This window comes from Carettochelys insculpta, chromosome 2 (genome assembly GCF_033958435.1).
Source record: "Carettochelys insculpta isolate YL-2023 chromosome 2, ASM3395843v1, whole genome shotgun sequence".
In the NCBI taxonomy this organism is placed as follows: Eukaryota; Metazoa; Chordata; order Testudines; family Carettochelyidae; genus Carettochelys; species Carettochelys insculpta.
Window position 1 is genome coordinate 245,761,565 of NC_134138.1, and position 25,401 is coordinate 245,786,965.

The window sequence follows — 25,401 nt, forward strand, 5'->3', positions numbered from 1 at the left end:
CTGTCTAAGCTGTTGTAAAACATTAATTTGCATAAAAATAGAATATTTTGTCTTTGATATATTCTTTGGGAAGTATTCCTGATCTGTCCCGCTAAAGAAACTGAAATAACATTCTACCTGCTGATTTTCCCCACATTAAAAATGATTCCTAGGTGACCTATTGGTTTGTTATCACCTGGTGGTGGTCACTCCTGTCTTCTGAAGGGTCAGATTTGCACAAAGGTCTTATGATGACTTCTGCTGGCATAGACCTTGCCCACGGGCAGAAGAATGGTTGTATTGGCAGTTGGCTAAGATATACCAGTACAAATTGTGCTAATGGATAGAGTATTGTCTGTGCTGCTTTTATAGAATTGTTGAGGGAGTTAAAGGTTGTTAGCTGGAAAAAGCTAGGCATTCGAAGGCTAAAGGCTGTGAAAGGTAACTCGTAACTCAACCCCGGGAGAGAAGGCGCATCTTACTTCTCTCTTAAGTGCCTCCCCTACATAGAGTCCTGCATCATGAACCCAACGTACCCAACTGAACCATCAGGTTTGAGTCTGGTCCCAATCAGGCTGTCTCCAAATACCTCCTCCTGCCCATGGGGTTAGTGAAGTAGCAACTATGTGCCCCACTGATACTGGCCATTACCACCTTACTGCACCATGCTATGATGTGAGTGTACTGACGAATCAGAGAGAGAGAGAACACAATGTCCCTGGAGTGTGCGCAGCGGGGAGTCCTTGCTAGGCTCAGCCCCACAGATGAGTTGACAGCAGGGGTGCTGACACAAGATCTGGATGAATTATGAGTTTGAGTTGGGTCTGAAAATGACTCAACCCGCTGCAGTCTGTTTAGGGGCCAGTTTGGGATTTAAAATTAGTCCTGAGCAGATTTCTACTGCACATCCAATTGACCTGCTCAGAATTAATCTCCTCAAACAGTTATTGGCTAGAGCGGATTGATGCAGCATGTGACACTAGGGTGAGAGGAGAGGAGAAATGGGAATAGTGCGTGTTTTAAAAGAATCTCAGCTATCAACAAAAAAAATTGCACACCCAAGCACAGTAGGATAGGGACACCTCAGGAACAGGAGTTTGAGACAGTTTCAGTCTAGACTGAGTCAATGAAACTTTTTTTTTTAAGGCTGCATATAGCTACGTAAAATCTAATTGCAAATTTCCAGTGCTAGAGCTATAGGGTTACTTGAATTATACTTGCCATTTTTAATGCAAGAAATTGGTGTTGGATCTAAAACCTCTCACAACTTTTATCCTAGACAGATTGGAAACAGGAGAGATGTCAGCAACTCTCTTTCCTCCCTACTTTGCCTCTCCCCTTTTAACTCACCCCAAGTGTAATTACATGCCTGCCCTCAAATGCATGTATACACACAAACACACACTAGTGAATTTGCAAATAAGTCTGCCAGTATTCTGAAGGCATGTGTGCCCTAGCACTGTCTACTATTCCTGAAGTACATTTAAAATTATGACTACAATTGCTTAATAGCACTTCTAAATACATACATTTGAAATTCAGCCCAGTATATAGTAACAAATTTCATGGGAAAGTGCTCATGTTTTATTTTGTGTCTTTAAACCTTGAGTGTCTGGGCTATTTTAAAAAAAATCATACTATATACCAAAAGCAATTAGCTCAGATTAGTCTATTGTCTAACATCTGAAATGTTACTTTAGGAAATGTGTTAGAATGATACAACTCTGAAGAGCCTTAGCCCTTGTTTTATCCTTCCACAATTTCATAAACGATACAACTAATTTTTATTGAAAATACACTGAGTAAAATAAATAATACAAAGTGACTCCTGGTTGAGGATGCTCTATTTTTACAGCTCGGTCATGAACACCTGACAGGCAACAATTATAATGGAAACAATGAATTGTCTCTGTGTCTAGCAGTGGGAGGTGGCACAGCTACAGTCTAGTCAGAAGGGGTCTAAACTGCTCTTGTGTTGTCATGATCAGATGAGACAATAAAATAACAAGCCTCAGACTTCAGCCCTTAGTCACATGTGGCAAAATTCACGGGTTTATACAGCACTTAAGTCCTACATAAGCACTTTAGTGAGGGTTCATGTGAGACTTAAGATAGACACTGTTCTCATGCCAGCCCTCTGAATGGGAGTGACTTTCACCCATATAAGCAAGGACAATTGAAGTCAACTGGACTTCAGTGGTTGTAGACCAGAGGACTGAATCCATCAGGATTACCTGTAGGTAGAGCTGGGGTGAGTAAACTTTTTACATCGGGCTCCACTTTTGAGCCCTGCAACTAGGAATGTGGGGAGATGTTCAGGAAAGGGGTGGGATGCTCAAGAACAGGGTGCTGTGGGGCTCCAAGGGGTGCCCTGAAGCCAGAGGGGTGCTTGGGGGGGAAGGACCCCAGGGGAGGGTATCTGGGGGACTCAAGTGGACTCATGGCTGTGCCTTGTTGATGAGCGGCGGTGGCCCTGCACCGTACAGGCAGCACTCACTCCACATCAGCATCTCAAAGGACTCTCAGGGGCCAGTGTGACACAGGCTGTGGGGACTAATGCGGCCACCTTACTGAGCTGGCTGCTTACCGGCTTGGCCCAGCGTCTGGGGGGCATTCCCTTGCTGATGGAAGTGATGGAAGCTGCAGGAGAGAAAGCAGAGGGCTGGGGAGGCAGCAGAAGCCACGAGGCACAGGGGGGAGCCAATCGCACTGTGCCCCCCCCCCTTACAAAATGTGGCTTCCCTCAGTTTGTGTGCCCCTGGGGTACAGCACACTTGGAAGGTCAGATTCTGCACTGCCTTGTACTTTGTGTGCTCATTGACACTTGTGCAAGCCTTATCCCCATCCGAATGGTAGCATATTACATGTACTTTGCACATATATAAAATAGCTTCCTAAGGGGCTGGGTAATGGAGATCTCAGTGGTTTCATCATCTTTTATGTAGATGTTTTGCAATTAACAGGTCTCCTTAAAATGATTAGGTGTGGTATGAGGCCTCTGCAAACCTCAGACTTGCCATTTAAGACCTGCTACTGACTGTCATGATCTAATTTGCATTAATAAGAAAAAAGTGTGATTTGCACTGTGTATTCTTAGAAGTTACCTGGAGGTAGTAGTATCCTAAGGTCTTTCATGGCCAGATGAAATGTAATGATAAAGTATAGATGCAGAGGAGAAATTCAGGTGGATAGAATTTCAACTAAATTGCTTTTCCCTTTTCAATTCTCCTTTAATTTTTGTGTTTTCTGGGATGAATTGATCAGGTAGAAAGAAATTGATGCTGCTACACTAACACTTTTGGAAGCAGTGTGTGTTTAACTTCTAATATCATATGCTAACAATAAGGTTTTGCCTTTGGGACTTTGATGTCAGCAAGGATGGAATTGGGCCAAGAAAAGGTATTGAAAGATATTTTCCATCTTTCCCTTTGGAGTTTCCCAGTTGATTATATGTTGTGGAAACCAATCTCCTAGCTAATAAGTTTGTCAACATTAATGTTTGGAGTTTAATGTTTGGTTTTCTTTAGAATAGATAATTCTTTTTCTTCTATTTATTTTATCTCTACTATTTCCAAGGCATCTCCTTCCATGGTGCCTGAGCACCTAATTAATGATTGGATTAATTTATTTGTCAAAACAGTCGTATGACAAATTTTGTTTTACAATGAGCAAAAAAAAAATGTTCAGGTGTCATTGTGAATTTAAAATATTTAAATGTCTGAACCTTCTTATGAAAAAGAGATATTAGAAGTCTCCTATCATGTTGATTGTAATAGAAGCACTGTAACAGACTGAATTATTTTATCTTTAAAGAATTATAATACCTTAAATCTGAGGCTCAGAAGAATTTACTTTGCTAAAGAGCGGGCATATGCAATTTCAAAAATTACTTGCTTCATTTTTTTCTATGGTGAAAATCTGTGAATCATGGGAGATTGGATGTGAAGTTGATTTTTTTGACCTTAGTCTATGTCTACACTAGAGTTTTGTTGACAAAACCCAAGGAGTATCCACATTCCCAAGGGGTTGTGTCGACAGTAAATCAACAGAACGTAGCACTTTTGTCAACAGCATTCTGCTGCTCCTCCCATGAGGCAGAAGACCTCTGTTGACAGAGATCTGCCAACAGAAATCCAGTCTGGACGTTCTGGGAGGGTCTTCTGTTGACAGATGGGGCATCGTGGACACCGGGAAGCCCTATCTGCTGTGCTTCTGGTTGGCCACTTTGCCAGTCAAGCAGCTGGGCAGTCCAGCAGTTGTCTGTCGACAGTGTGGATCGCTCTTTTGATACGCTTTGCAGTCTGGTCACAATCTGTAGAAAGATCTTCCAACGGTAACTTCTGTCAACAGATGGCTCTAATGTAGACATAGCCTTAGTCTGGATTAATTTGAATAAATTTCAGTATAATTTATTTACATTGCCTGTAAAACAGTTCTTCAATTAAGTATAGTAAAATACCAGGCTATTTAGTAGTACTGTCTACAGAAGATATGTACATTGAGCTGTTACTCAACTATCAGGTATGGAAATGCCAATATATGTGTGCAACACATTTTCTTGCAATAAAAATACACTTTTCTGAGGCTTACAAAACTTTTTCTGAGCTCATATTTTTGCCCTCCGCTTTTTGTGCCACCTGAGAATCATGATGGATGTTAAGGTCAAGTGAAAAAGTCTGAGGTAGTGTTATTGTGGTGTGACCTAACAATCTTGCAACTCACCCCATCCCTTTAACCAAGTGGCTTTCTAATGACAGGATCCTTTGGACAAAATTGTCATGAGATAATTAGCAGCCTGATTTATAGCCCTTGGGTCCTTCCTTGTCTTATACTTTGCAATCAAACAGAGTAGAACAGCTAATTTTAAGCCATCTTTTACTGGTGCTAAGAATATTTCCTGAATAGGTCTCCACTTTTGGCCCCAAATGCATGAGCATATTAGGTGGCCTCTGCTTTTGGCTGGCTCTCACTGGGCATGATAGGAAAGTGTCTGAGAAGTTTTGTCCCTACCTTAGGACCCTGGACAGAGATGATGCGGAGCAGCAGAATCTCTAATCCGTGTTTTCACCACTTGTTAGCACTAGCCTCTCCAAGAAGAGTGGTGGTATAGTGGCCCCAGCCCTGTCTCACACCTGCCAGTGGAGAGTTGGCCAACAATAGAAGATAGTGCAGGCCACAGCCATTTAAAAAGCCGACTCTGTTTTGTATCCTGGGTTGCTCCAGAAGGAATATTAACAGTAGTATTCCTTTGTGGAATCACATGGTTTCTCTGTATGCATTTCACTCAGTGAAAGCCAAGCCAAGTGACCAGACCCATATGACTTATATAGTGTAAGGAAGTGGCACCTGCATTTTGGCACCCTGCTGTTTGAGGAATGTGACCAAGATGAGACATTAACTTCCCACAGAACTGTCAAGGATTATTACATCCAGCATTTAAATCTTCCTTTTAATTTAAGCTGTAGGTCAAAGAAGTTGATTCTGATTTCATTATAAGGTAATTGAGGTGTATGATGATGTACACAGGGAATCAAATAGTTCTTTAATTATGTGCATCCTTTTACCTGAGGACGGAAAGCAGAGTATTCCCATTACATTTTGCTTTACACCGCCCCAGAGTTCCTGCATCCTACCCACCTTCCTTGCTGAAGAGGATTTGGGTGAGGTCTGTAATACCATTCTTAATTGGGAATTGAAAAATGCAAGAGGCTCTCACTGTCTGGAAGTTCACAAAAAAATTCCCCGTCCCCCCCAAAAATAGTCTCATTTTTATGAAATTCAAATTTTCAACATAGGCTCATTTCACATGGTTAAATAGCAGGAAATATATCTTTGCCTCTAGCTGACTTTGTTCTTTTTGAATCATATAGTCTCTGTATCTTGGTTTAAATATAGAATATCAAATTGAAAAAGCCTGCTGTGGAATATCATGTTAAGTATCTCCTGGGGTAATAGCTGAAGAGCCATTTGAATATGTGTATTCCAGGTGGTGTGCACATATAGCTTAGGGGAGGTAATGAACATTAATGAATGATTACATGATTGAATTTCTAGCTTGTGCCTGTACCAGGCATGAGGCAGCTCCTCTCTAATATGAATATAAAAGATGCCCCCAGGAGAGGGGAGGAGCATACAAGTAATGTTTTAATATGTTTCAGTGGGAAAAGGATGGAAGTGTAGCAAAGCGTAGTGCTTAGCTGAAACCGCCCCCCCAATCCCCCTCACCACCCAGGCCAGTACAAGTCCCCTCAACAGAGGAGACAGTTTGGTCCATGCAAAGATCATTCGAATCACAAGAAATAAACCTAACGATAAAATTGGAAGGCTTAGAGGTGTCAATGACTGGGTTTCAGAAGGGCAAGGTTTTGGTTTGGTTGTGCTTCTTTCCGAGAGTGAGGTGAGCTAGGCTGTAACACTCTTATTTTCTGAGCAGGAGGGTAAGGAAAAGACTTATGAAACTGCTTGACTGAAGAATAAAACTGGGGAGTTTTTCCAGCAGTACTTTGCCGAGGCTGCTTGTGCAGGAGTTAGCAAATATGAATGAGGAAGCTGTCAGAACTGAGTGTGTGTTCAGCCTTTGCCCAGCCTTTTCCTCACACAAAAACTGACTTTTCAGGTGAAAGTGCTCTCAAACAATGCAAGCTCCTTCCTGGTTATACTTGCACATTTTGACGGTACAGTTGCTTTGGTGATGCTGGAAGGAAGCAGCCCTCCTCTTCCTTCTTGCTGTGGGGGAGATGGAGGCTAATCTCGGGACGTAAAGTGATGAGGGCACATTCTTCCTTCATGCAAAAGTAGTTGGAGGGTTCCTCAGAAAGGCTGTTGGCAGCACATTCTCCTGATTCCTACTCCTGTGTTACACATTCTTTTCCCCTACTTCCCTATTTTTTTTCCTTTTGCCTTCCTTTATTTCTAACCCCTCACTCTGGCTTAGGGAGGAAGACTTGCCAGCATATTCCCTCTATAGGAGAAAAGAGGAGGAAAGGATACCAAATCGTAGCTGTCTTCTCCAGACATAGTCAGTTTCACAGTGTCACAGGCATCACTGAGCCTGACAGATCATCTGATTTCTTTAGACCCAGCTGTTAATATTTATGTACAGTCCTGTGACAGAGTCTGATGGCAAACTTTTGCTCAGAGAATGTAATGATTAAATGCAAAATTATCAAACTTGGGCACTTCATATTCAACACTGTAATAAAAGTAGTTCTAATCTTCAGAGATCGTGTAGCATTTATTGCCTTCAATGGGCATTCTCTGAATATCCAGCTAATTTTATTGTGTTGCCTAAATATGGGTTTACCTCCTTAATTTTAGACACCTACTTTTAATATTTTTGTCTTAGATTACCATAATATATACATGCATATGGATGGAACCATTTTTTAAAAAAATTCTGCCCTTGTCTTTTGTAAAATGAAGATTCCTGGACCATATGAAGCATTCTTTAGCATCTTTAATGTTCTGACCATGTGACAATAACATGGGCTATTGCTTTGGCTGCACAGCTTGATTTCTCATCATCATCTACTTCTCAGCCTACCCCTTCTCATAAAAATATATATTTTCCTAACCTTTCATTATCAGTTTTGTTCTGCCGTAATTTAATTTGAACAATAAAATTGTTTCCAGATTTTCAAGTGTGAGATGGAAAGACAATGATACTTATATGTTCATAAAGCAAATAGTCTTCTTCTAGTTCAGTTTTGGATCCAGAAAACTTTTGAGTCATAACCCAAAAACTGCGTTCATTATTGAGTGTCAGGAACACGGCATTAAAGTTGGTTAGATTATTTTTATCTTAGACACATAGTGCTTGCTCTTTGTTCTGGTAGCTGATTTCAAAGGTTACTGTAGTCCAAAGAATTTTTCCTAGTTCTGAGATCAATGGTAGAAACAAAAGTGACACAACATAGTTCTTAGTTTAAAATAAATTTGGTCAGATTCATTAACATTTTGAGGGTCATTTTAAAGTGGCTTTTCTGATTGAAAATGAAAGATTGGTGTGTGTGGGTTAAAGCAATAAACAGGCACACTGGAGTTTATCCCTTGTTGCCAGTTGACTGAGCCCTGCTCAGCCTTCAGTAAGGCTCTTATCTAAGACAGGGTGTTATTGTGTCCTGTTTCCCTAACGTCATCTTTTGGGTGCTTCAGAGAGGCATAGTGTTCCACAGCTCATTGCTTCCCAGCAAACTGGAATGTCATGTCCAGAGTAGGTGTGAGGTGCCATGTGTCTATGATTTGGTGACTATTACAAGGCTGATGGTCTCTTTTAACTCATTTTGCTTTTGTTCTACCATTTATTAACACCAGTGCGTGATTTCCCATACCAACCAGTATTCTTTATAGAACCAACATAAAGCTGGTACTGGGGCCTGATACTGGGAGCAAGCCAGTCACTGCTGTATACCTGGCTCACTTGTAAAATGACATGTGCCTGTGGTAATGTAGTGAAAACCTAGCACTGAATGTGTCCCCTCCTCCTCTGGCCATATAGTTTACAATGACCCAGAATGGTTAAACACTGGAATAAATTACCTAGGGAAGTTGTGGAATCTCCATCGCCGGAGATTTTTAAGAACAAGTTAGACAGACACCTATCAGGTATGGTCTAGATGGTACTTGGTCCTGCTGAGAGGGCAGGGAACTGGACTCAATGACCTCTCGAGGTCCCTTCCAGTTCTAGTGTTCTATGATTCCGTGAACATCCCAGTTCCTCTGGTGATAATCTTCTGCAAAGCAGTATGATGAATCCCTGCTTTGAGAGTGTTTGTTACTGATCAACCTGTTTTCAGAAAATTCTTAGCATGTGCTCCAATGGCATTAGTCTGATTTCTCTAGGGAAGTAAAGACAAAAATATTTGTAAAGCATTAAATGTATTCAATATTTAGGGCCACATTTTCGGAAAGGCAGACCTGAGGCCCTACACTATTATGTGTCTACAGGCAAGCAGTTACCATGATGACGTGTAAAAACCGAAGGACTGTGTGGATAAATGGCTACTTGTGTGGTGATTGAATAGGCATTTACCTGATTTGTGTATGCATTCACATTAACTTAAAGTTCAAATGTAGGTATACAAGTTTGTGTGGCTCTCCCACCATATCCACAAATACAGTCCTTGTTATTTGGTAGCTCATGGAAAATACTGACATTAACCCATGTGTGCGATATTTGTTCTCTGTCTCTTTTCACCTGCTTTTTGAAATCATTTGGAATATTTGCATGACAATGGGATCTCTTTATTTTATAGTTAATGTCTTCTTGCTGTACCTGAAGTCCAGTGTTTATGATTGTGACACTGCAATAATTTCCACATCAAACATCTGTGATGGCAAAGGATTCTGATTTTGAGTGGGATGCAGGCAACCGGGTAGATAAAATGCTTCTGAAGCAAATATTCAGGTTTTGGGCAAAGTTAAAATACTAACAACAAGGATCCTGAAATCCTTCCTCCTGTAGTCCTTATGCTCAGGTAAAACTCTAGTCCCAGGGGATATAAAAAGAAACAAGAAAATATATGCAGAGCTGCAAAATTGTTTCTGGGGAAGATGATTTTCAATAGTTTCAAGGAGGTGTTAGCTGACAAGCTAAGTGCCTTTTTTGTGAGATCACGATATTAAATCTATACTTTTTATCATCTGTTTTTTATCCCTGGCAGATGTCTCTGTATTGTCTGTTTGTTATCATACAACACTTTGTCTAAAACCAGGATGTGGCCAGCCTTTTTAACAAGGTATATGCAAATTGATACTCAGGAGCCTCTGCACAAACATCTTTCCAGTCCTGTGATAATCATTCATCTAGAAAAATAAGTCTGAAAGCGAGTCTATCTGGCTTTAACAAACAATTCTCTTGTCTTACAGAGAGAGGATGCAAGCCATGGAGAAACAGATTGCCAGTTTAACTGGTCTTGTTCAGTCTGCGCTTTTTAAAGGGCCAAATACAAGTAATAGCAAAGATGCTTCTAGGTAAAAAAAAAAAAAAAAAAAAGAAAAAGAATAATTAAATCTGTTTCTCTGTAATTATTGCTAATGATCAATTAACAAAATTTAATTTCTAATGCAATGACAGAAGATTGAATGCTCAGCGTTTAAAAGTTTTCCTTTATCACTCTTGATAAGAGCTCGGTTGTTGGGCAGAGTAGGAAAAGTATTCCAGCCAATGAATGGAGATTTAATTATTGTTCCTGTTGCAGTTAATAGGAATAATACAGCTAAATCTCTGTGCTTAGTGCTGGAAGTTACCCCTTCACTTAATCTGTATCTAAAAACTTATTATGAAAAAGAAAACAAATCTACGACTCAACAGCGATTAAAATAAATAAAAATTCCTGTCAAAAACAGCCCCCTCCTACGTCCCAATTTGTATGGTTGACAAGGTAATATTTTATTTATTGATGATAATCTTCACTACAGATCTACAGTAAAGCAAGTCCTTCAAAATTGCTTGAAGATCTATGTGCAAGAAAAAAAAACATTTTGGACATTTTAAAGCTGATTTTTTTTTTTCTTTAGTGAGAAAATGGTGAAAATCCTGTCCAGTACTGACAGTGCAGGTAAGACCATTCTTTTCTAATTACACAGAATACACAGATCTACACAGAATACACAAATCTAACCTGTAACTCGGAGCCCTGTAGATATTAACATCTTGTCTTATGGAAATGGCAACAATGCAACTGTAACTATAGGCCTGGTCTGTACTAGGGATCATAGTGAATCCCAGATACACAATTCTAGCCACGCCATTTGCATCCTATTGGGATCGACTTTCTTCCCTGGTATAGATCAGGCAACTCCCTCCCCCTCAGCCAGCCACCCTTGGTGCTGCCTGGAATGCTCAGCATGGCAATTTAAAGGTCTTGGGGCTCTGGCCAGTGCCATAGTAGCAGCGGCAGCAGCCAGAACCCCCAGGCCCTTTTGAGTTGCCAGGACCTAAGGCAACTCTGCCCTCTTTGCTCCCCTACCCTCATCAGCAGCCTGGAGGGGGTTAGCACCTTGCTTACTTTATTTTTTCTTAAATTGCTTCTGTCCCTTATAGTTGCAAAGGAAACTTGAAACTGTGGTGCAAATGTAGCTGGTGCAATGGTGTGGATTTGAGTATGCAGACCGGCTCCTGCAGAGAGAGGAGCAGCAGCCAGTAGAGCCAGTGAGGAGGCTCTGTGGCACCACATTCAACTCCAGAACAGACCAGGCTTGCATTCTTACGAGAAAGATATTGATGCATATTGAGGCGTTTACAAATATTGTTGAGTCCTCTTTTACCTATCCAAATTGTCAGTCAGTCGGTAATTGAAAAAATGGTTTTTATCTGTTGTGGAAATGTGCTATATAATTTAATATAGAATTCCAACCTTTCTGCAGGATATTTAAACAATCCTATAGAATTGAATAGATAATTCTAGCCTTGATGTAGAATCGTTCTGTTGGTATTTATAGCAAACAAGCCTACTGTACAGACAAGGTTTAAGTGTAAAGTAATTTTATAGATTTTTATGATTTACGGTAGATTTTATCTATTTACAGACCCCGTTACATTTCTAAAGAACCGTATAGATTTCATTAAAATTCTACAGGAATTTTCTGTTAGGGTTGTTTGGAAATAAGATGTTATAGACACAAAGATGTTTAGAAATGTAGCAGTCAGCAAGATAGCATTTTCTTTTATTAGGACGCATTGATCTGTTACAAACTATTGGCATCCTCCTAAAATGCGTTGGGTAGTCAGTTCCTGTGAAGCCAATAAGATTTGAAATGACTCACTATATGTCAGAATTAGGCCATATTTGAAGTCACTGTTCTGGGCATTTTTGAGGGATAGGATAAGGGTGTTACAAAAGAACATGAACACATCACCTAACGTAAGCACCCATGTAACTGCAGTTCTTTAAATTATTTGCAGGTGCATTAGCTGCTGTGGTAGCCTTCCACGGTGTTCATTAATTTGTCGTTTTCTGGGCCTCTTGTGTGTTTCTTTTGCACTGCATTGAACGAAAGCAGATGCAGCTGTGTACTTGCTAACAATACTGTTTCTGCTAAGAGGAATCTGCTCTGGCATGAAATACAGGTTCCCAACCCTAAAATTTATTAGCAAATCTATTATACCAATGACCAGTCATTCCAGTGGTGATGTTACTTTAGCTCCAAGAATTCTGTTTCCCTAAAATTGCAGTGTGACGTCAGATTGAACATGGCCAATAGAAAAATAGCCCAGAACTAAAGAATATTGAATATATGCATGAGAGAAAAACTTAAGAGCCTAATGCTAGAACTGAGTCTTTCCAGTTGAACCCCTGAATACGCATCCACACCCTTACCTCTTCCAGAGGAGTCCCGGGCCAGCTGCAGTCGTGCCTCCACTCCCTTTCCCACAGCCAACCTGGTCTGGGGAAAAGCATTTCTTCAAAGATGATTTTCATAAAGCCTCTGCAGGGCTCAAAGCATCTGGGTTGTATCTGGGGAAGCTGAGGGAGCCACAGCTGCAGCTGGCGTGGGGCTTGTCTGGGCAGGTCGGTGGGAGAGAGGCTCCTTGGGCAATGGGAGCTGGAGCTGAGGCTGGCCATGGGACCCATCGGTCATGGGGAGGCTTTCAAGGTTTCTCTGGGTTTGCAGCTCCAGATGAGGAAGTGGGGCAAGGGATCAGTGATTGCTCCATTGTGGGGTGTGGAAGTGCTGTCTATGGGCCTGCCCCTTGGTCAGAGTTCAGATTTATCTGAGTCACCCACAAGTGATAGATGCTACCTAAGATCAAGTTTCAACTCCTATTATCCTAAATAAAACCAGATTTTACTGGCATGGGGGAGTAAAGAGGGGGTGGTGTCTCTTGAACAGAAAGGTATGCAAATACATTCTACAAAAAGTTCAGCTAAGTTAGAGTGTTACAAAGTATCACAAACAACAAGCAGTCACATAGCATCGTAAAGACTAACACATTTATTTATTAGGTTGTGAGCTTTTGTGGATAAGACCCACTTCATTGCCTAATAAATTTGTTAGTCTTTAAGGTGCTACAGGACTGCTTATTGTTTGTAAAGCTACAGACTAACACAGCTACCCCTCTGATACTGTTACAAAGCATGCTTCTGTATGGAAACCTTACATGGTAATATTAATCTTAAGTCTGACCAAGCAAGGATTGCCTCCGTTTAAAGTGTTATGTGTTCCAAGGAGATACGTGGGTAATTAGAGCTCCTACTTCCTCTATGGCTCTGCTCAGCTTGTCAGCTGATGTGAAATAATGCCTTTATTTTTCTCCAGATGTATTTGAATTACATACCTTCACCCTCCAAAACCAGTTTTACTGATTCTTGTTTGGTTTTGGCCTGTCCCTGATACATAATAGGTCTGGCCACTAGGCAATAGCATCTTAAAATATACACTTAATTACAGTGTATGTTGTGATCATCTTTTGTAATTTCAAATACCACTTTAAGACAGAGCTATATAGAAACATTGATTGAGCAATCCCCTTCTAGAGCACTGGTAAGCAGAAATGTGAACTGCTTCCTATCCTGAACAAAGAAACAGCTGTGCAAGATAAAAAGTGACTCATAAATGTCATAAAACATTGTGTTGTACATCATGTATCCTGATGACAGCAGACTTTGATCAGACAGAAATAATATGGGAAAGGCTGATTGGAAACAAACTCAAACCTATTAAATTGTACATACAGGTAGTTTTGTGAGCTTTAATATTGTTATCTTGAATATGGTATTTCAAAAAGTTGCTGGCAGTGTCTTTTGAGTTTACCAAAATTTTGGGTTCTGTTGCTTGAAATATTAAATAAATACAATGAGACTAGTACACTCAAAGTCTGTGTATCAAGGTTTATTTCCTTTACACTAAACTTTGAGTGTTTTTTCATGTAACTCTCTTACACACATCACAGAAATGAAAGAATGATAAGCCCAATTAATATGGTATTTCAAAAAGTTGCAGGCAGTGTCCTTTGAGTTTGCCAATTTTTTGGATCCTGTAGCTTGAAATATTAAATATGAGCATACTAGTCTCCTTTTATTAATTTAATATTTCAAGCTACATGACCCAAAATGTTGACTAATGTTTCATATTCCAAGTGCTGCCTCTTAGCACCTGAGAAAGCAATGGGGGTACCATGGCTTTTATGGACAGAGTTCCTGCTTTGTTTCCTGATTTTGCATACTGAAATAAACCAGTGAGTCCTCCATCCTCTGTCTGAATGAAAACAAAGACCCATCAGAAAGGAGGCAGTTCACTTTTTCCCCAAACATCTTCCACCTGGGAAGGATTTGAGGGAGGTAATACAATCAGACACATACACCTCTTACCTAAGGAACAACATGTTTGCATTGGGCAGGGTTGCATCTTTGAGTGCTTTGTTAGTTTGTTAGATAAAATAAATAAAATAATGTTTAGAGTGGACTGGGTGTGCATATAAGTCCACAGGGTACGTTTTCTCCCAGTGGGTGTGGTATGTACGGGTTAATCCTTTACACTGAGGATTTACCCTTAACAAGCAAAGAATAGCTTGCAATTCTAGCTTTAGTTTGGTTTCATTAAACTTATCAGAGTGCAGGGTGTGGGTGAACAAATAGTAACCTAAGCTACTGCACTCAGAAGAATTCCTACCTTTGCTGACAAGTTGCTTTCAGTTTACGCAGACTGTTGGTTTTTCCTGAGTGTGGAGAAGGGGGGTTGGAGTGAGGAGGAATATAGCTATCAGATGTATAACTAACGGACAGGAAACCTGCAGACATACTACTCTCTTATTCTCTGCACAGGGGACTGACTTGCCATTGTTACCAGTGGGGTGTGTAACAGTGAAAGGCAACATAATACTGTGGAGTTATACAGAAAATGAGGCAGGTCCTGCTTCTAGTCTCTCAATCTTCCTGTTCCAGGGGAAGAAAACACACTAGGAGGACAAGTTAAAAGTGAGAAATGTCGAAAGGCAGATGAAGTGTGATTACTGGCTGCTGACCTTGCATTTGATTGTATTACATAAAGAAAACTGCTATGTGTGTTAAAAGAACTGGTCTGATTTTGATGCTTGCCCAAGGAGGGATGTTTTGTAAAGAATACAGTTTCACAGCTTTTTGTGACTACTTTAAAAATAATGTGTAGAGTCCTGCACAACCAGTGCTGGTTTTAAAGGCAGTCCCACGTACAGATGGCAATTGAAGATGAGAAGACGGGGTGACTAATGGAGGCAGCACACAGCTGGAGCCTATCTGGTGTGCCACCATTTTATTTGTTTTGGGAATATGGTGTTTACTCTTTTTAAGAATCAGCCTGGGGAGCTGCCATTTGGGAACACGTAACTGATCACTGATTAGATGACCAGGATGGCTTCCTGTGCTTATTTTTCACACAGCTGTGTGCTTGGTTAATGCTCTTTCAGTAAGCAAACTGGTAGTGCAGGAGCCTTGTGTGTGCTCATCAAGTCAGGTTCAGATGACCCCTGTGTCAGATGGGTGTTCCCATGTCCCTGGAATGCTGGGCACTCTGATACTTCCAGAACTTTTGTGGGCCCACTTCCACGCATGGCACATTCAAGATCATGCTGCATGAAGGCTGCCGTTTTGAAGAGCATGCTACGTTGACCCTCGTGGTCATACTGGGGGGTAGAGCAGTGAGCTCTTCAAAATGGCTGTGCCCACGCCATATCCTGACCAGTTGTATTTATGTAGAGGACAGAGGGCAAAGTTAATTTTTTAAAAGGACTGTCTGGCTGAAAACTGGGCAAATGACCAGCCTAACCCTACACTACAATTTTAGCCACGTTAGAAGGGCCCAATTAGAGCTTATCTATCTCCAAACCTGGATCCATAACACTTTTGTTTGGTAGGGAATGGTCCAGTGGATGGTCAGTGTGACTTGAAGTTACAGCAAACTCCCATCCATACTACAGAATGGAACCATGGGGTGACTAGTCGAGGGTAACAGATCCTCTGATGTGTCTGAAGTTGCAACACAGCTAGACCCTCAGATATCTCTCTGCAAAGTGTATATTGGTTGGGGAAATCACATCCACTTGATAGAGAGTGAGCACTGAAATCTGAAATCAGCTTTATCCATTTAAGATACGGGCTGAATCTGGTGTGCTCACAGTGGGGAGGAAAATGTGGTGGGACCTTCACTTCTTGTATACTAAAGAGTTTTGCTGGCATGACTTGCAGGAGCTGCTCATGTGTCTGGTGGAAAGAATTCTTTAGCAACTACTGACTCAGCTACCATCATCAATCACCCTGCACCTGGTGGCTCCCCAGCCATGCAAGTCTGCCTACATGATATGAGATGCAACGTGTCAGACCTTCGGCTCCAGCTGCGTCAGATGAGGCAGCTACAGGTATGGTCACTTCACTTCATTTACATAAGCACTCATGCCAGTTTTGAAAGCCGATTCGTGTGGATTAGCATAAGACATAGTGTTTTTGAATGCCCTTTCTTTCATCTACTATTTGTGTAAGTCTTGTTTTGAGGTCTACAGGTATAGAGAAAAAGGAAACTCAAAAGGCACAAAGGCACAGGACCAAATTGTATCAACAAATGCATCTTTCCCATTCCATAAAGCAAGAAAAGTATCTCACTTAATACTATAGGTTGGAGCCAGAAGAATAACTTCCTGCCTGTTGTTATTAGTTATTCATTTGATATTTATAATACAATAGTGTCAAAAGTCTCCAGGTGCTCAGAACTCCATCTTGCCATACACAACTGGGCATAACAATAAAAGCTCTGTCCTAACGACCTTACAATCTCATAGTTTACACCAACCTGAATGAACATTTGAGGTATGAGGAAGCCAAATAATAATTCTGGGTCTGTGAATGAGTTGTAAAGTTTTTAGGGCTTTTCATTTTTCAGAGACCAAAAGAAGCAGGCCACCTCCTCTAGGAGGGGGGAGGCGGGGCGGGGAAATGACTACTGCAGTAGAAGCTGAGAAAAGTGATTCTGGTACAGAGATGTCTGTATTTTACCAGTGCATTTAGAACCTACATTGTCAGCACTTCAGAGTTAAGGAGAAACAATTCAAGAGAGAATTTCAGATGTTATTGATGACTGCAGATTTTAGTGCCGAAATCCTACCAGGCTCTGTGTCACATACAGTCATTATACAGTGTGCAAATACATATACTGCTCACCCCAAACTCAGCGGAAATATTTGTACATTTCTTCAGTCCTTTGCCTAAGTGGAAACTGAAGAACAAATGTGGTGTGTGGTGTATATTGGATAAATACTCCATCACAGGAAATGTAAAATTTATTCTTCCGAGTCACTCTGGATAGAAGAGCAGCTATCTAACATTCCAGCATGCAGGACACCCTGCCTTGAAAGTGACCTCAAACCTTTTGCAAGTCTGGTTTCTTGTGGAACAGATTGATATTAGTCCAGATTAGAATATGTAAGCCTTTCTCCATCCTAGCTAGATAGGAGATGTAGCTAAGGAGAGGACAGGAGGATTATATTAACAGGAAGAAAAAGCGAATGAAGACATGATCTTATATCCTTTGTTCAGGTTGCTGTAGTGAAGGACGCAGGAGATGATCTTGTGCGTGCTTCTGCATCCATGTGCTCGTTCTTACATTTAGGCTTGAATAAATCCCTGAATTACAAATGCACCTTAATAGTATTGCCCACCTATATCCAGGTATCAGCCTTGTACACCATCTCGGACATTGTGCTGCACTACACGGTCTCTGTCTCAGGAAGTAAAGTTGCATTATTGTAGCATGTTTGTATCTTCCTTCCTCTGAGAGAGTTTTCTAGGGGTCTGCAGCCACTTACGACACCGGTTACCCACCTCCATTTATTTCAGTGATGATGCTGCCTGCAGTTCTCTTGGTGGTCACTGCACTGGGAAATAGGAGACCCTGTGTTTGAGAGGCACAATATGTTATTGATACAGACTATTTTAAAATTGCTATAATGTGTAATTCTTTGTCATAAATTCACTGAATGCATGACTTGTCCCCTTGTGTTCTTTAAACAGGGCTAGCATTTTTTCAGTAATGGTTTAACACTGAGGCACCTTCTGTTTACAAATCACACTTCTGCCTGAAAAGACATCAAAGGGAAAAGTCTTTTTTTTTCCATTTATTTAGTTGGCACATTTGACAGCCCGTTGTGTTTTGTCAATTACACCATTCATGGTGTACAGTCAGTCAATTTCTTCCTCTGTTTGTGTGAGTCTTTCCAAGGGTAACAGAAAAAGAAACACTTCTGAAAGATTAGAAAAAATAATATTTATTTGTGTTACCAGAGCATCTAGTCATGAACTAGGTCCCCATTGTATTAGGCATTATGCAAACACAGAAGAAAAACACAGTTCCTGTTCCCAAGAGCTTCCCCTCTGAAAAGCACAAAAATTGGCATGTTGACTCAGGGACAGATGCAGTACTTTTAACAATTCTTTTTTTTTAATTGGCACAACACCAACTCAGAATCTAGTCTTCAAAGTACCATTAACTAACATAATGGAATTCTAGAGCTCGGAGATGAAAAACATACACTGATTCACACAGGCCTCAGGTAATGGGGATTCCAAGCCCCATACCGAACACACACAGGATGGAGGTGAGGAAAATTGGTTCTGTTTACAAGCAAACAGCTTGATCACAACCCAATGCAGCTGCCAGTCATGGAGCCAGTGCCCACAGCTGCACCCGATAGAGGAAACAAGGCCTCCTGCTGTGAAGGGAGAATGCAGAGGAGGGGAAGGAGCAGTAAGGCCTCAGAAAAGCAGGTAGTGGTGACACCATGTATATGCTGGCAGCACTATCCAATGCTGACGGTGGCTGTGAGCAATTGATTCAGAACATGGCGTAGCTGCAAGCAAAGCAAGGTCAAGGCTGTTTCTGCCCACTGATGAGGGATTTACTGTAATTAATGAAATGGTGATGTTTATATCAAAGGGTGACTAAAGTCATATTTTGTTTTCCTGCTACTGCAGTATCTTCTTCCACTAAGGGACTGATTTTTCAGAGCTGCTCAGTAACTTTAGTTCCAAAGATAGATGTTCCAGGGAGCTGCAGCTTCTCTGTACCCCTGAAAATCAGGCTCTGTTCTGCAAGGAGTTACCACTATTTTTTTTTTAACAATAGTTCCATGTAAGAGGAACAGGAGGATTTCTATCATCAATGCCAGGAAATGAGATATAACCACAGCCTAGATCCTATTGTATTTTTTACCTCTATGACTCGAAAAACAAATATACAATTACATAGTTCACTCTGCTCTCTTAGAATACTGACACAGACAATAATCAGAACATTTATAGAACAGGTCTAAAAAGTACTTTACACTATGGCAGGCCAACTTTTTCATTACACTATGAAGCAGCCTTGGCTCATTTGTGTGCTATGATCTCTTTTCCCCCTTCCCCAGGCCTGACTTCAGTGAGTTTCTTTAATACATCTGGTTTTAAAAAGGAAAAGTTTACTAAGCTACTGTGTGTTGAGGGAGGGGAGGGTTGTGTATGTGTGTTTTCCTTCAGTAAATTTGTTGCATGAAAGGAAATGAGTCTTTCAAAAGTATTCAATGATAGTAGTGTTGTCATAGTGGTATACGGTACTGACTAAAATAGTATCAGAAGGATAAAATTGAATTACAAATTTAAATGTGCTTTGAACTGTTTTATAAGAGTGGCAAAACTGTGTGAAATCTGTGCTTGCCAGCAAACTACGGTAGCTAGATAACTCATATGAAAGTCCTAAACTGTAGCCAAATGCCTTTAGTTTCTGGAGCTGATGTGCAGAAATATACTCCTTTTAGGTGTAGCTGGGGTAGATCCCAGGCAGGTCAGTAGAAAACTGCTGATATCCTGTGTGGATTCTCCTCCTGCTAATTCCTAGTGCATTGGTAGCTTGGGGTGATAAAGACAGTTTGGCAACAGTGCTCCCAGAGTTGGCTGGCAAAAGATGCTCAAACGTGGTGAGTTGCAACAGATTAGAAGATGAGCATCCTGGGTGGCGGGAACTGGATGACCCTGAAACAGCAGAGACTCCCAGCAAGAGCCAAGAGGCATGGCGGCAGCAGCAGCATTTCAGGGACTAAGGCCTGGCTGGTCCTCTTGGTCCCACATGCTGGCAGAGAGGACAAAATGCCTCAGCAGCCTTTCCAGCTGTGGGTTGGAAGAGGAAGACCAGCACAGGGGGGAAAGGCCCCTATGTGGGAACAGCCACACAACTGCCACGTCCCTGGGGATGACAAACTACGTTTATATCTTGACTTAGCCTTTTTACACACTGGTGGTTTGTTCCAGCCCTATTATCTGTCACAGACGTTCTGCAAGCAGACCTGTTCTCTTCACTCTCGCTGCCCTTCCAGCCTTCCCTCACGTTCCCCCTTCTCCTCAGGGGCTGTTTTCTTCTTCCTTCTCTCCTCATCCGTTGAGTCTGTTAATACCTCCCCAACAGCCATTCCCCTCACCCACCTCTGCCTTCAGCACTCATTTTAACAGAAATAAAACCGGTGTGGTATAATCCAAAGAGCTCTATTACAAAAACATGAAGTTTGCAAATCTCGAGTTACAAAATGCCAAATTTCAGGCTGCCCGCCCCCCCACTCTTCTTTTAACATGGGTTATTCAAATAATTTACAAATGTGAAATCTAAGTATTCTGTCATGGGGACCCTACTGACCATTTGCCTGGGGCAGCAGAAGTGTACAGACCCACACATAGACCTCTACCACTTGAGCGGGATGAGACATGCCCTTTGCCAATGGGTTCCCTGATCTCTGTGACAGCAGAGGCCAGGAACTTGTGCATTCCGGTTTAGGTTTTCGGGAGAGTGTGTTGTAATGGCTATAAATTAACTTACCCGGGCTCTTAGCCTGTCTATGTCCCCCTCTGCTTCTGTCCACACAGCCCTGTGCACATACAGTATTTATAACTCAGGATATAAATCAGTACCTGTGGAGCTGCAAGACTGTACTAACTGCAGCCATGGAAGCAGCAGCCTGTTGGGCTGCCATTCACAGGGGCCAGCAGCCCCTCCAACATTGCAGTAATGCCCTGAGCCCCACCCAGTGAGGGGGGCACCAGGTTCAGTGGCAGCTGTCCCTGGTCATGCTAGTGCAGTGACAACCACATCCATGGGTATACACTTTGCCATGCATAGGGCTCTACTTATCCTTTCCCCCTTCCTTCATTTCTCACCCCTTCTTCTTTGCACCCATCAGTTCCTTCCCCTTCTGTAGCTCCCATTCCCTGCCCCTTCTGTGTGTAACTTCATCTCCTGGGTCCTCCCACCCTCCCTCAAGCCTGTCCATCTCCCTACACTCCAGTTTCTGCTCCTCATTCCTTCCACTCTTATCATCTCCATCAACACTCTGCTCCTTCTTCCCTCTCTCCCACTTCGCTCCTATCTAACACCTGTCCCTCCTGCTCCTGCAGCCTTCTCCCTCTCCTCTCCCATGCTCCCACTTGCATTTCTTACTCCTCTGCATTCAAATCAGAGGTCCTCTTCCTTTTCCTTTTCACTGCCTAGACAGCAGCAGTGGGGATGTTGAGATTACAGAGGGCAGGCTCTCCATTTCTGTGTGCTGTGCCACAGCTGTCCCTAGGAGCCAGGGTGAGCAATTCCAAAGAAGGTCTTGGGGCAAGTCAACACTGCAAAATTAAGTGGACGTATATTACATTGACATACAGTCACAGCCGTAACTGAATCTCACTGTGCTCCTTTGTTGGGGCTGCATGTCCTCACTAGGGGCATTTGCAATGATTTAATTGTCAGTGTGGACCATAGTGAGACAGTTTCAGAAAGGCAGCAACAGGCGGTGCAAGCAATGCAGTGTCGACACTGACAGAGCATCAACCTAGCTCTACTGACATAAGCACTACACCTTTTATAGGGTGGGGGGAGTTAAGTTCATGTAGGAGGAGACTTGCAGCTATAGGAGCTACGTCTTATGTTGACCTAATGCTGTAATATAGACCAGGCCTTGATCAGCTCAGAGCTGATTCTAAGTTTCTACTGGGTGTGTGTGAACTGAGATTTTTTTGGTAGTTTATTACCGGATCACATTTTAGGTAGATTTTCACAAAGGGAACAAAACACACATCTGTGACACTTGGGTGACCCCTTCAGTCAAATTTAAAGATGCTGGTCCAAGGGATAAAGGTGTGAGCATTTCTAAGCCAAACAGTGATAAGAATTTTTGTTTAAGAAGTCCAAAAAATTTATTTTCTCTAACCGTGTTCTCAGAAGTGGTTGCAATATGTTATTTGAAACTTTCCATGAAATAAATAAATGAATAGATTCGAACTGAGGCAGACATCTGACTGGAGCAGCTGCAGCCCCAGCCATAGAAGATTGTCAAAATTATAAGCGACTGGAAACAGGAACTTGTAATGAGAAGTGTTAGTCAACTTTAACAAGTGCTGGTGCTAGCTGTGTTACCTGTAGTGACAATAAAAAAATACGAACCCTAACATGACATGCACCTTCCATTGCCTTTGTTGTTTCGCTTTTATAATGGAGAGAATGGGAGTTAGTGGATAGAACACGGGACTTTAACTCATGGATTCTATTCCCAATTCGGCCACTGGCCTGCTGGATGACCTTGGACATGTCAGGCTACTTCTGTGCCTGACTTTTTCCCTATTTGTACGATGATGATACTTATCTCTTTTGCTAAGTTCTTTGAGACGTGGTAAAAACTGCTATAGAAGAGCCAGGTATGATTTATATGTAAATAAACGTGTGTAGCTCATCTAAAAAAAAAAAAAAATGACAAATCTTCCCAAGTCCAGATGCCTTGCAGCACAGCACCCTTGTGTGTCTCAAAATATTGTGCTGGCCCCTACACTAATGTAAATCCAAACACTGATCCCACGCTGAGCAATTACGTATGCAAAATGCTTTTTAAATGATCTGGTATGGAATTTAGCAGCTGCAAACTTTTAGAATTCTGTACAATTTTTGAAAAGCACATTTCCCGGAGTTTCTGACTAATCTTGCAGCTGTTGCCTTCTGCTCTATTTTTCCTCCCTCAGTTTTGAAATAGCGCCTGCTGCCTATCATTAGCTAAACACACTGGGCACCCAGAGCCGTATCATGGAAGAGCTAACTTTCCTGTCAGTGTGCGTGCATCCCACTAATGTTAATGGTGAGATGTGAGTGCACAGCAGAGGATGGATTAGATAATACAGATCTGGAAAGCTAGAAGCAATAGTATCTATTGTCTAGTTAGTTCCTTCACTGACTGGAACAATGCTCAATGATATAACAGGCCTTTTTGATCTCTGATTTCTCTTTTCCTTGTTACAGTCATCCTATATCAGTTTCTGAGGTGGTTTTGTTGACTTGAAAATCCACTTGCTGCTTTACTGTCTTTGCAAGATTGGATTACTAATTCCAGGCATTTTAGGGAGTAGCATTGCTTTTCAAGTTATACTCTTAAGAAAATGCTTATGTTTTTGTTCATCAAGGTGGAAATCTGGATGGGGTTATAAAATTTTAAAGTCTGTGGGAAGTGCCTACTTTACTACGTTCCTAAGACACTTAGGCACCATTGAAAATTTTGTCGTGTATCTATAACATTGCTAGGATCAAAGAACCATTCTCATGCCCCCACAGATCCTAAATGGGCTATCTGGACAGGACCTTCCTTACTACTATGTGTGTTGTGACCTCAATAACACTGAAAGTAGGAGACCAGCTTTAGAAAGTTGGCAATATCAGGCCTTGCAAGGGCTTGTTAAACTTGGAATTTTACTTGTCATAATGTCTGAGAAATGTTTACTGCTGAAACAGAATATACTGCTCCAATGCTGAACGTAAACATAGATGCTTCAGCTCTTCTCCCCAGCACTCCGTGCCTAGTGGACAGTGGTTGGAATTTCTTAAACATAGTTGTGAAAAGTCAGGTGTTTGGTTCATGGGAAATGTAAGCAGAAATTGTTTGGTGCCTATACACAAGTCACCCCTGCCCTTTGTAATTTGCAACATTTTCTAAGAGAAGGTTTTTAGTTGCAGCATAGAACATTACGTCTTAAAGGACAGGTCTACTCTGAAAGATGCTCTCTCTTTAAAGGGTGAAGATGGTATTCTGTATTTGCTTTTTTTTTCCCCCATGAACTCCTGATTAATAGTCATTTTTAGAGGAAAAGCACATTTTCAAAGTCTCTTTCTCATTAATGCATATTGCAAATTAGTGGTACATCTGTCATTCCAACCCACTGGGCGATGTATCGGCTGCTTGCAATGCTAAACAGTTACTCTGAAAGAATGGCACTACATTTCAGCTTTCACACTGCTTTCATGATCTTTTCATATTCTTGTACATCAAGGTCAGTGAAGAAATAGTAAGAAGTATATACAGAATGGAAACATGCCCTTTACAGTGACAGCCCTCATAAGGGCAACTGCGTGCTCATTAGACAGCACAAGGCAGGAAGCTTATCATTGATACTTTATACATGCTTTCTAATGTTACACTCAATGGAGTAGGAAGGTTGCAGTCCCTACAGAAGTATACAGCAAGGTCGTGACATTTGAGAGTGTAACATTTGCAAATTCAATTATTCACGAACGCCACTTCCCCTGGGCTCCAGCCGGAGAGCGCCAGCAGCTGCCACTTCCCCGGAGCTCCGAGCACCCCTGTATTCGTGAAATTCAACATTTGCGAGGGTTCTCACCATGGAACCCTTGCGAATATTGTGACCCTACTGTATAGTGAAATTGGTGCCAGATATAGTACATTATTTAAAAAAAAAAAAAAAAAACTGCACATTTTGTTTGTCAGCTTACTGCTGTAAGTCAGACATATGCTTTAGAAGTTAATGGAATTTTTGTACTTTTCCCCTACCCTTCTCCTTGAAATAATGTTTTTGGATAAAATTAACGGTCGGGCGGAGGGGAGGTATATTCATTCAGTATTTGGGGCTGTTTACCCAAACCTACTTTTGAGTGCTGAAGTGTATTCATTTGCCAGGGATGTTAGTCAGGCAGGAAAATTGAAGTTGATTTCTTTTGTGCAACAGCTGCAGAACCAAGAGATGTTGAGGGCAATGATGAAGAAAGCGGAGCTGGAAATCAGTGGCAAAGTGATTGAAACAGTGAAGAGGCTGGAGGACCCTGTGCAGCGACAGCGCATCCTGGTGGAGCAAGAAAGGCAGAAATACCTCCACGAAGAGGAAAAGATTGTGAAGAAGTTAAGGTGGGTGGGAAAGCTACCCCTAGGCCTTTGCTATTCATGCTTCCTTTTATGTATGGACTATTAACTTCACTGTGGGACTGCTCTGTGGGTAAGTGCTACCTTGCATGCATGGTTTTTTTCTCCTGTGCATAATTCCATTCATTCTGATGGGCGGGAAGAGTCTGATTATTGTTGCAGTGTTATATTTATATACGGCCAGGCAAAGAACAGATATTTTAATTTGCTGGCCACACAAAAAATGAAGTAGGGGAGGAGGATTCATTTTGGGACAA

General features: G+C 41.6%; 1 protein-coding gene across 13 annotated transcripts in view; it reads left to right on the forward strand.

Annotated features, from left to right (window-relative positions):
* Positions 1–25,401, forward strand: part of KIAA1217 (KIAA1217 ortholog) — a 508,293-nt gene that overhangs the window by 452,097 nt on the left and 30,795 nt on the right. For 10 of the 13 annotated variants that reach the window (XM_074984884.1, XM_074984872.1, XM_074984878.1 and 7 more), the window contains 4 exons: positions 9,847–9,951; positions 10,498–10,538; positions 16,143–16,312; positions 24,954–25,129. In XM_074984884.1, the coding sequence (XP_074840985.1) occupies positions 9,847–9,951; positions 10,498–10,538; positions 16,143–16,312; positions 24,954–25,129 (492 nt within the window). The remainder of the gene's footprint in view (positions 1–9,846; positions 9,952–10,497; positions 10,539–16,142; positions 16,313–24,953; positions 25,130–25,401) is intronic. The other 3 variants (XM_074984874.1, XM_074984885.1, XM_074984875.1) reach the window with 1 other exon arrangement.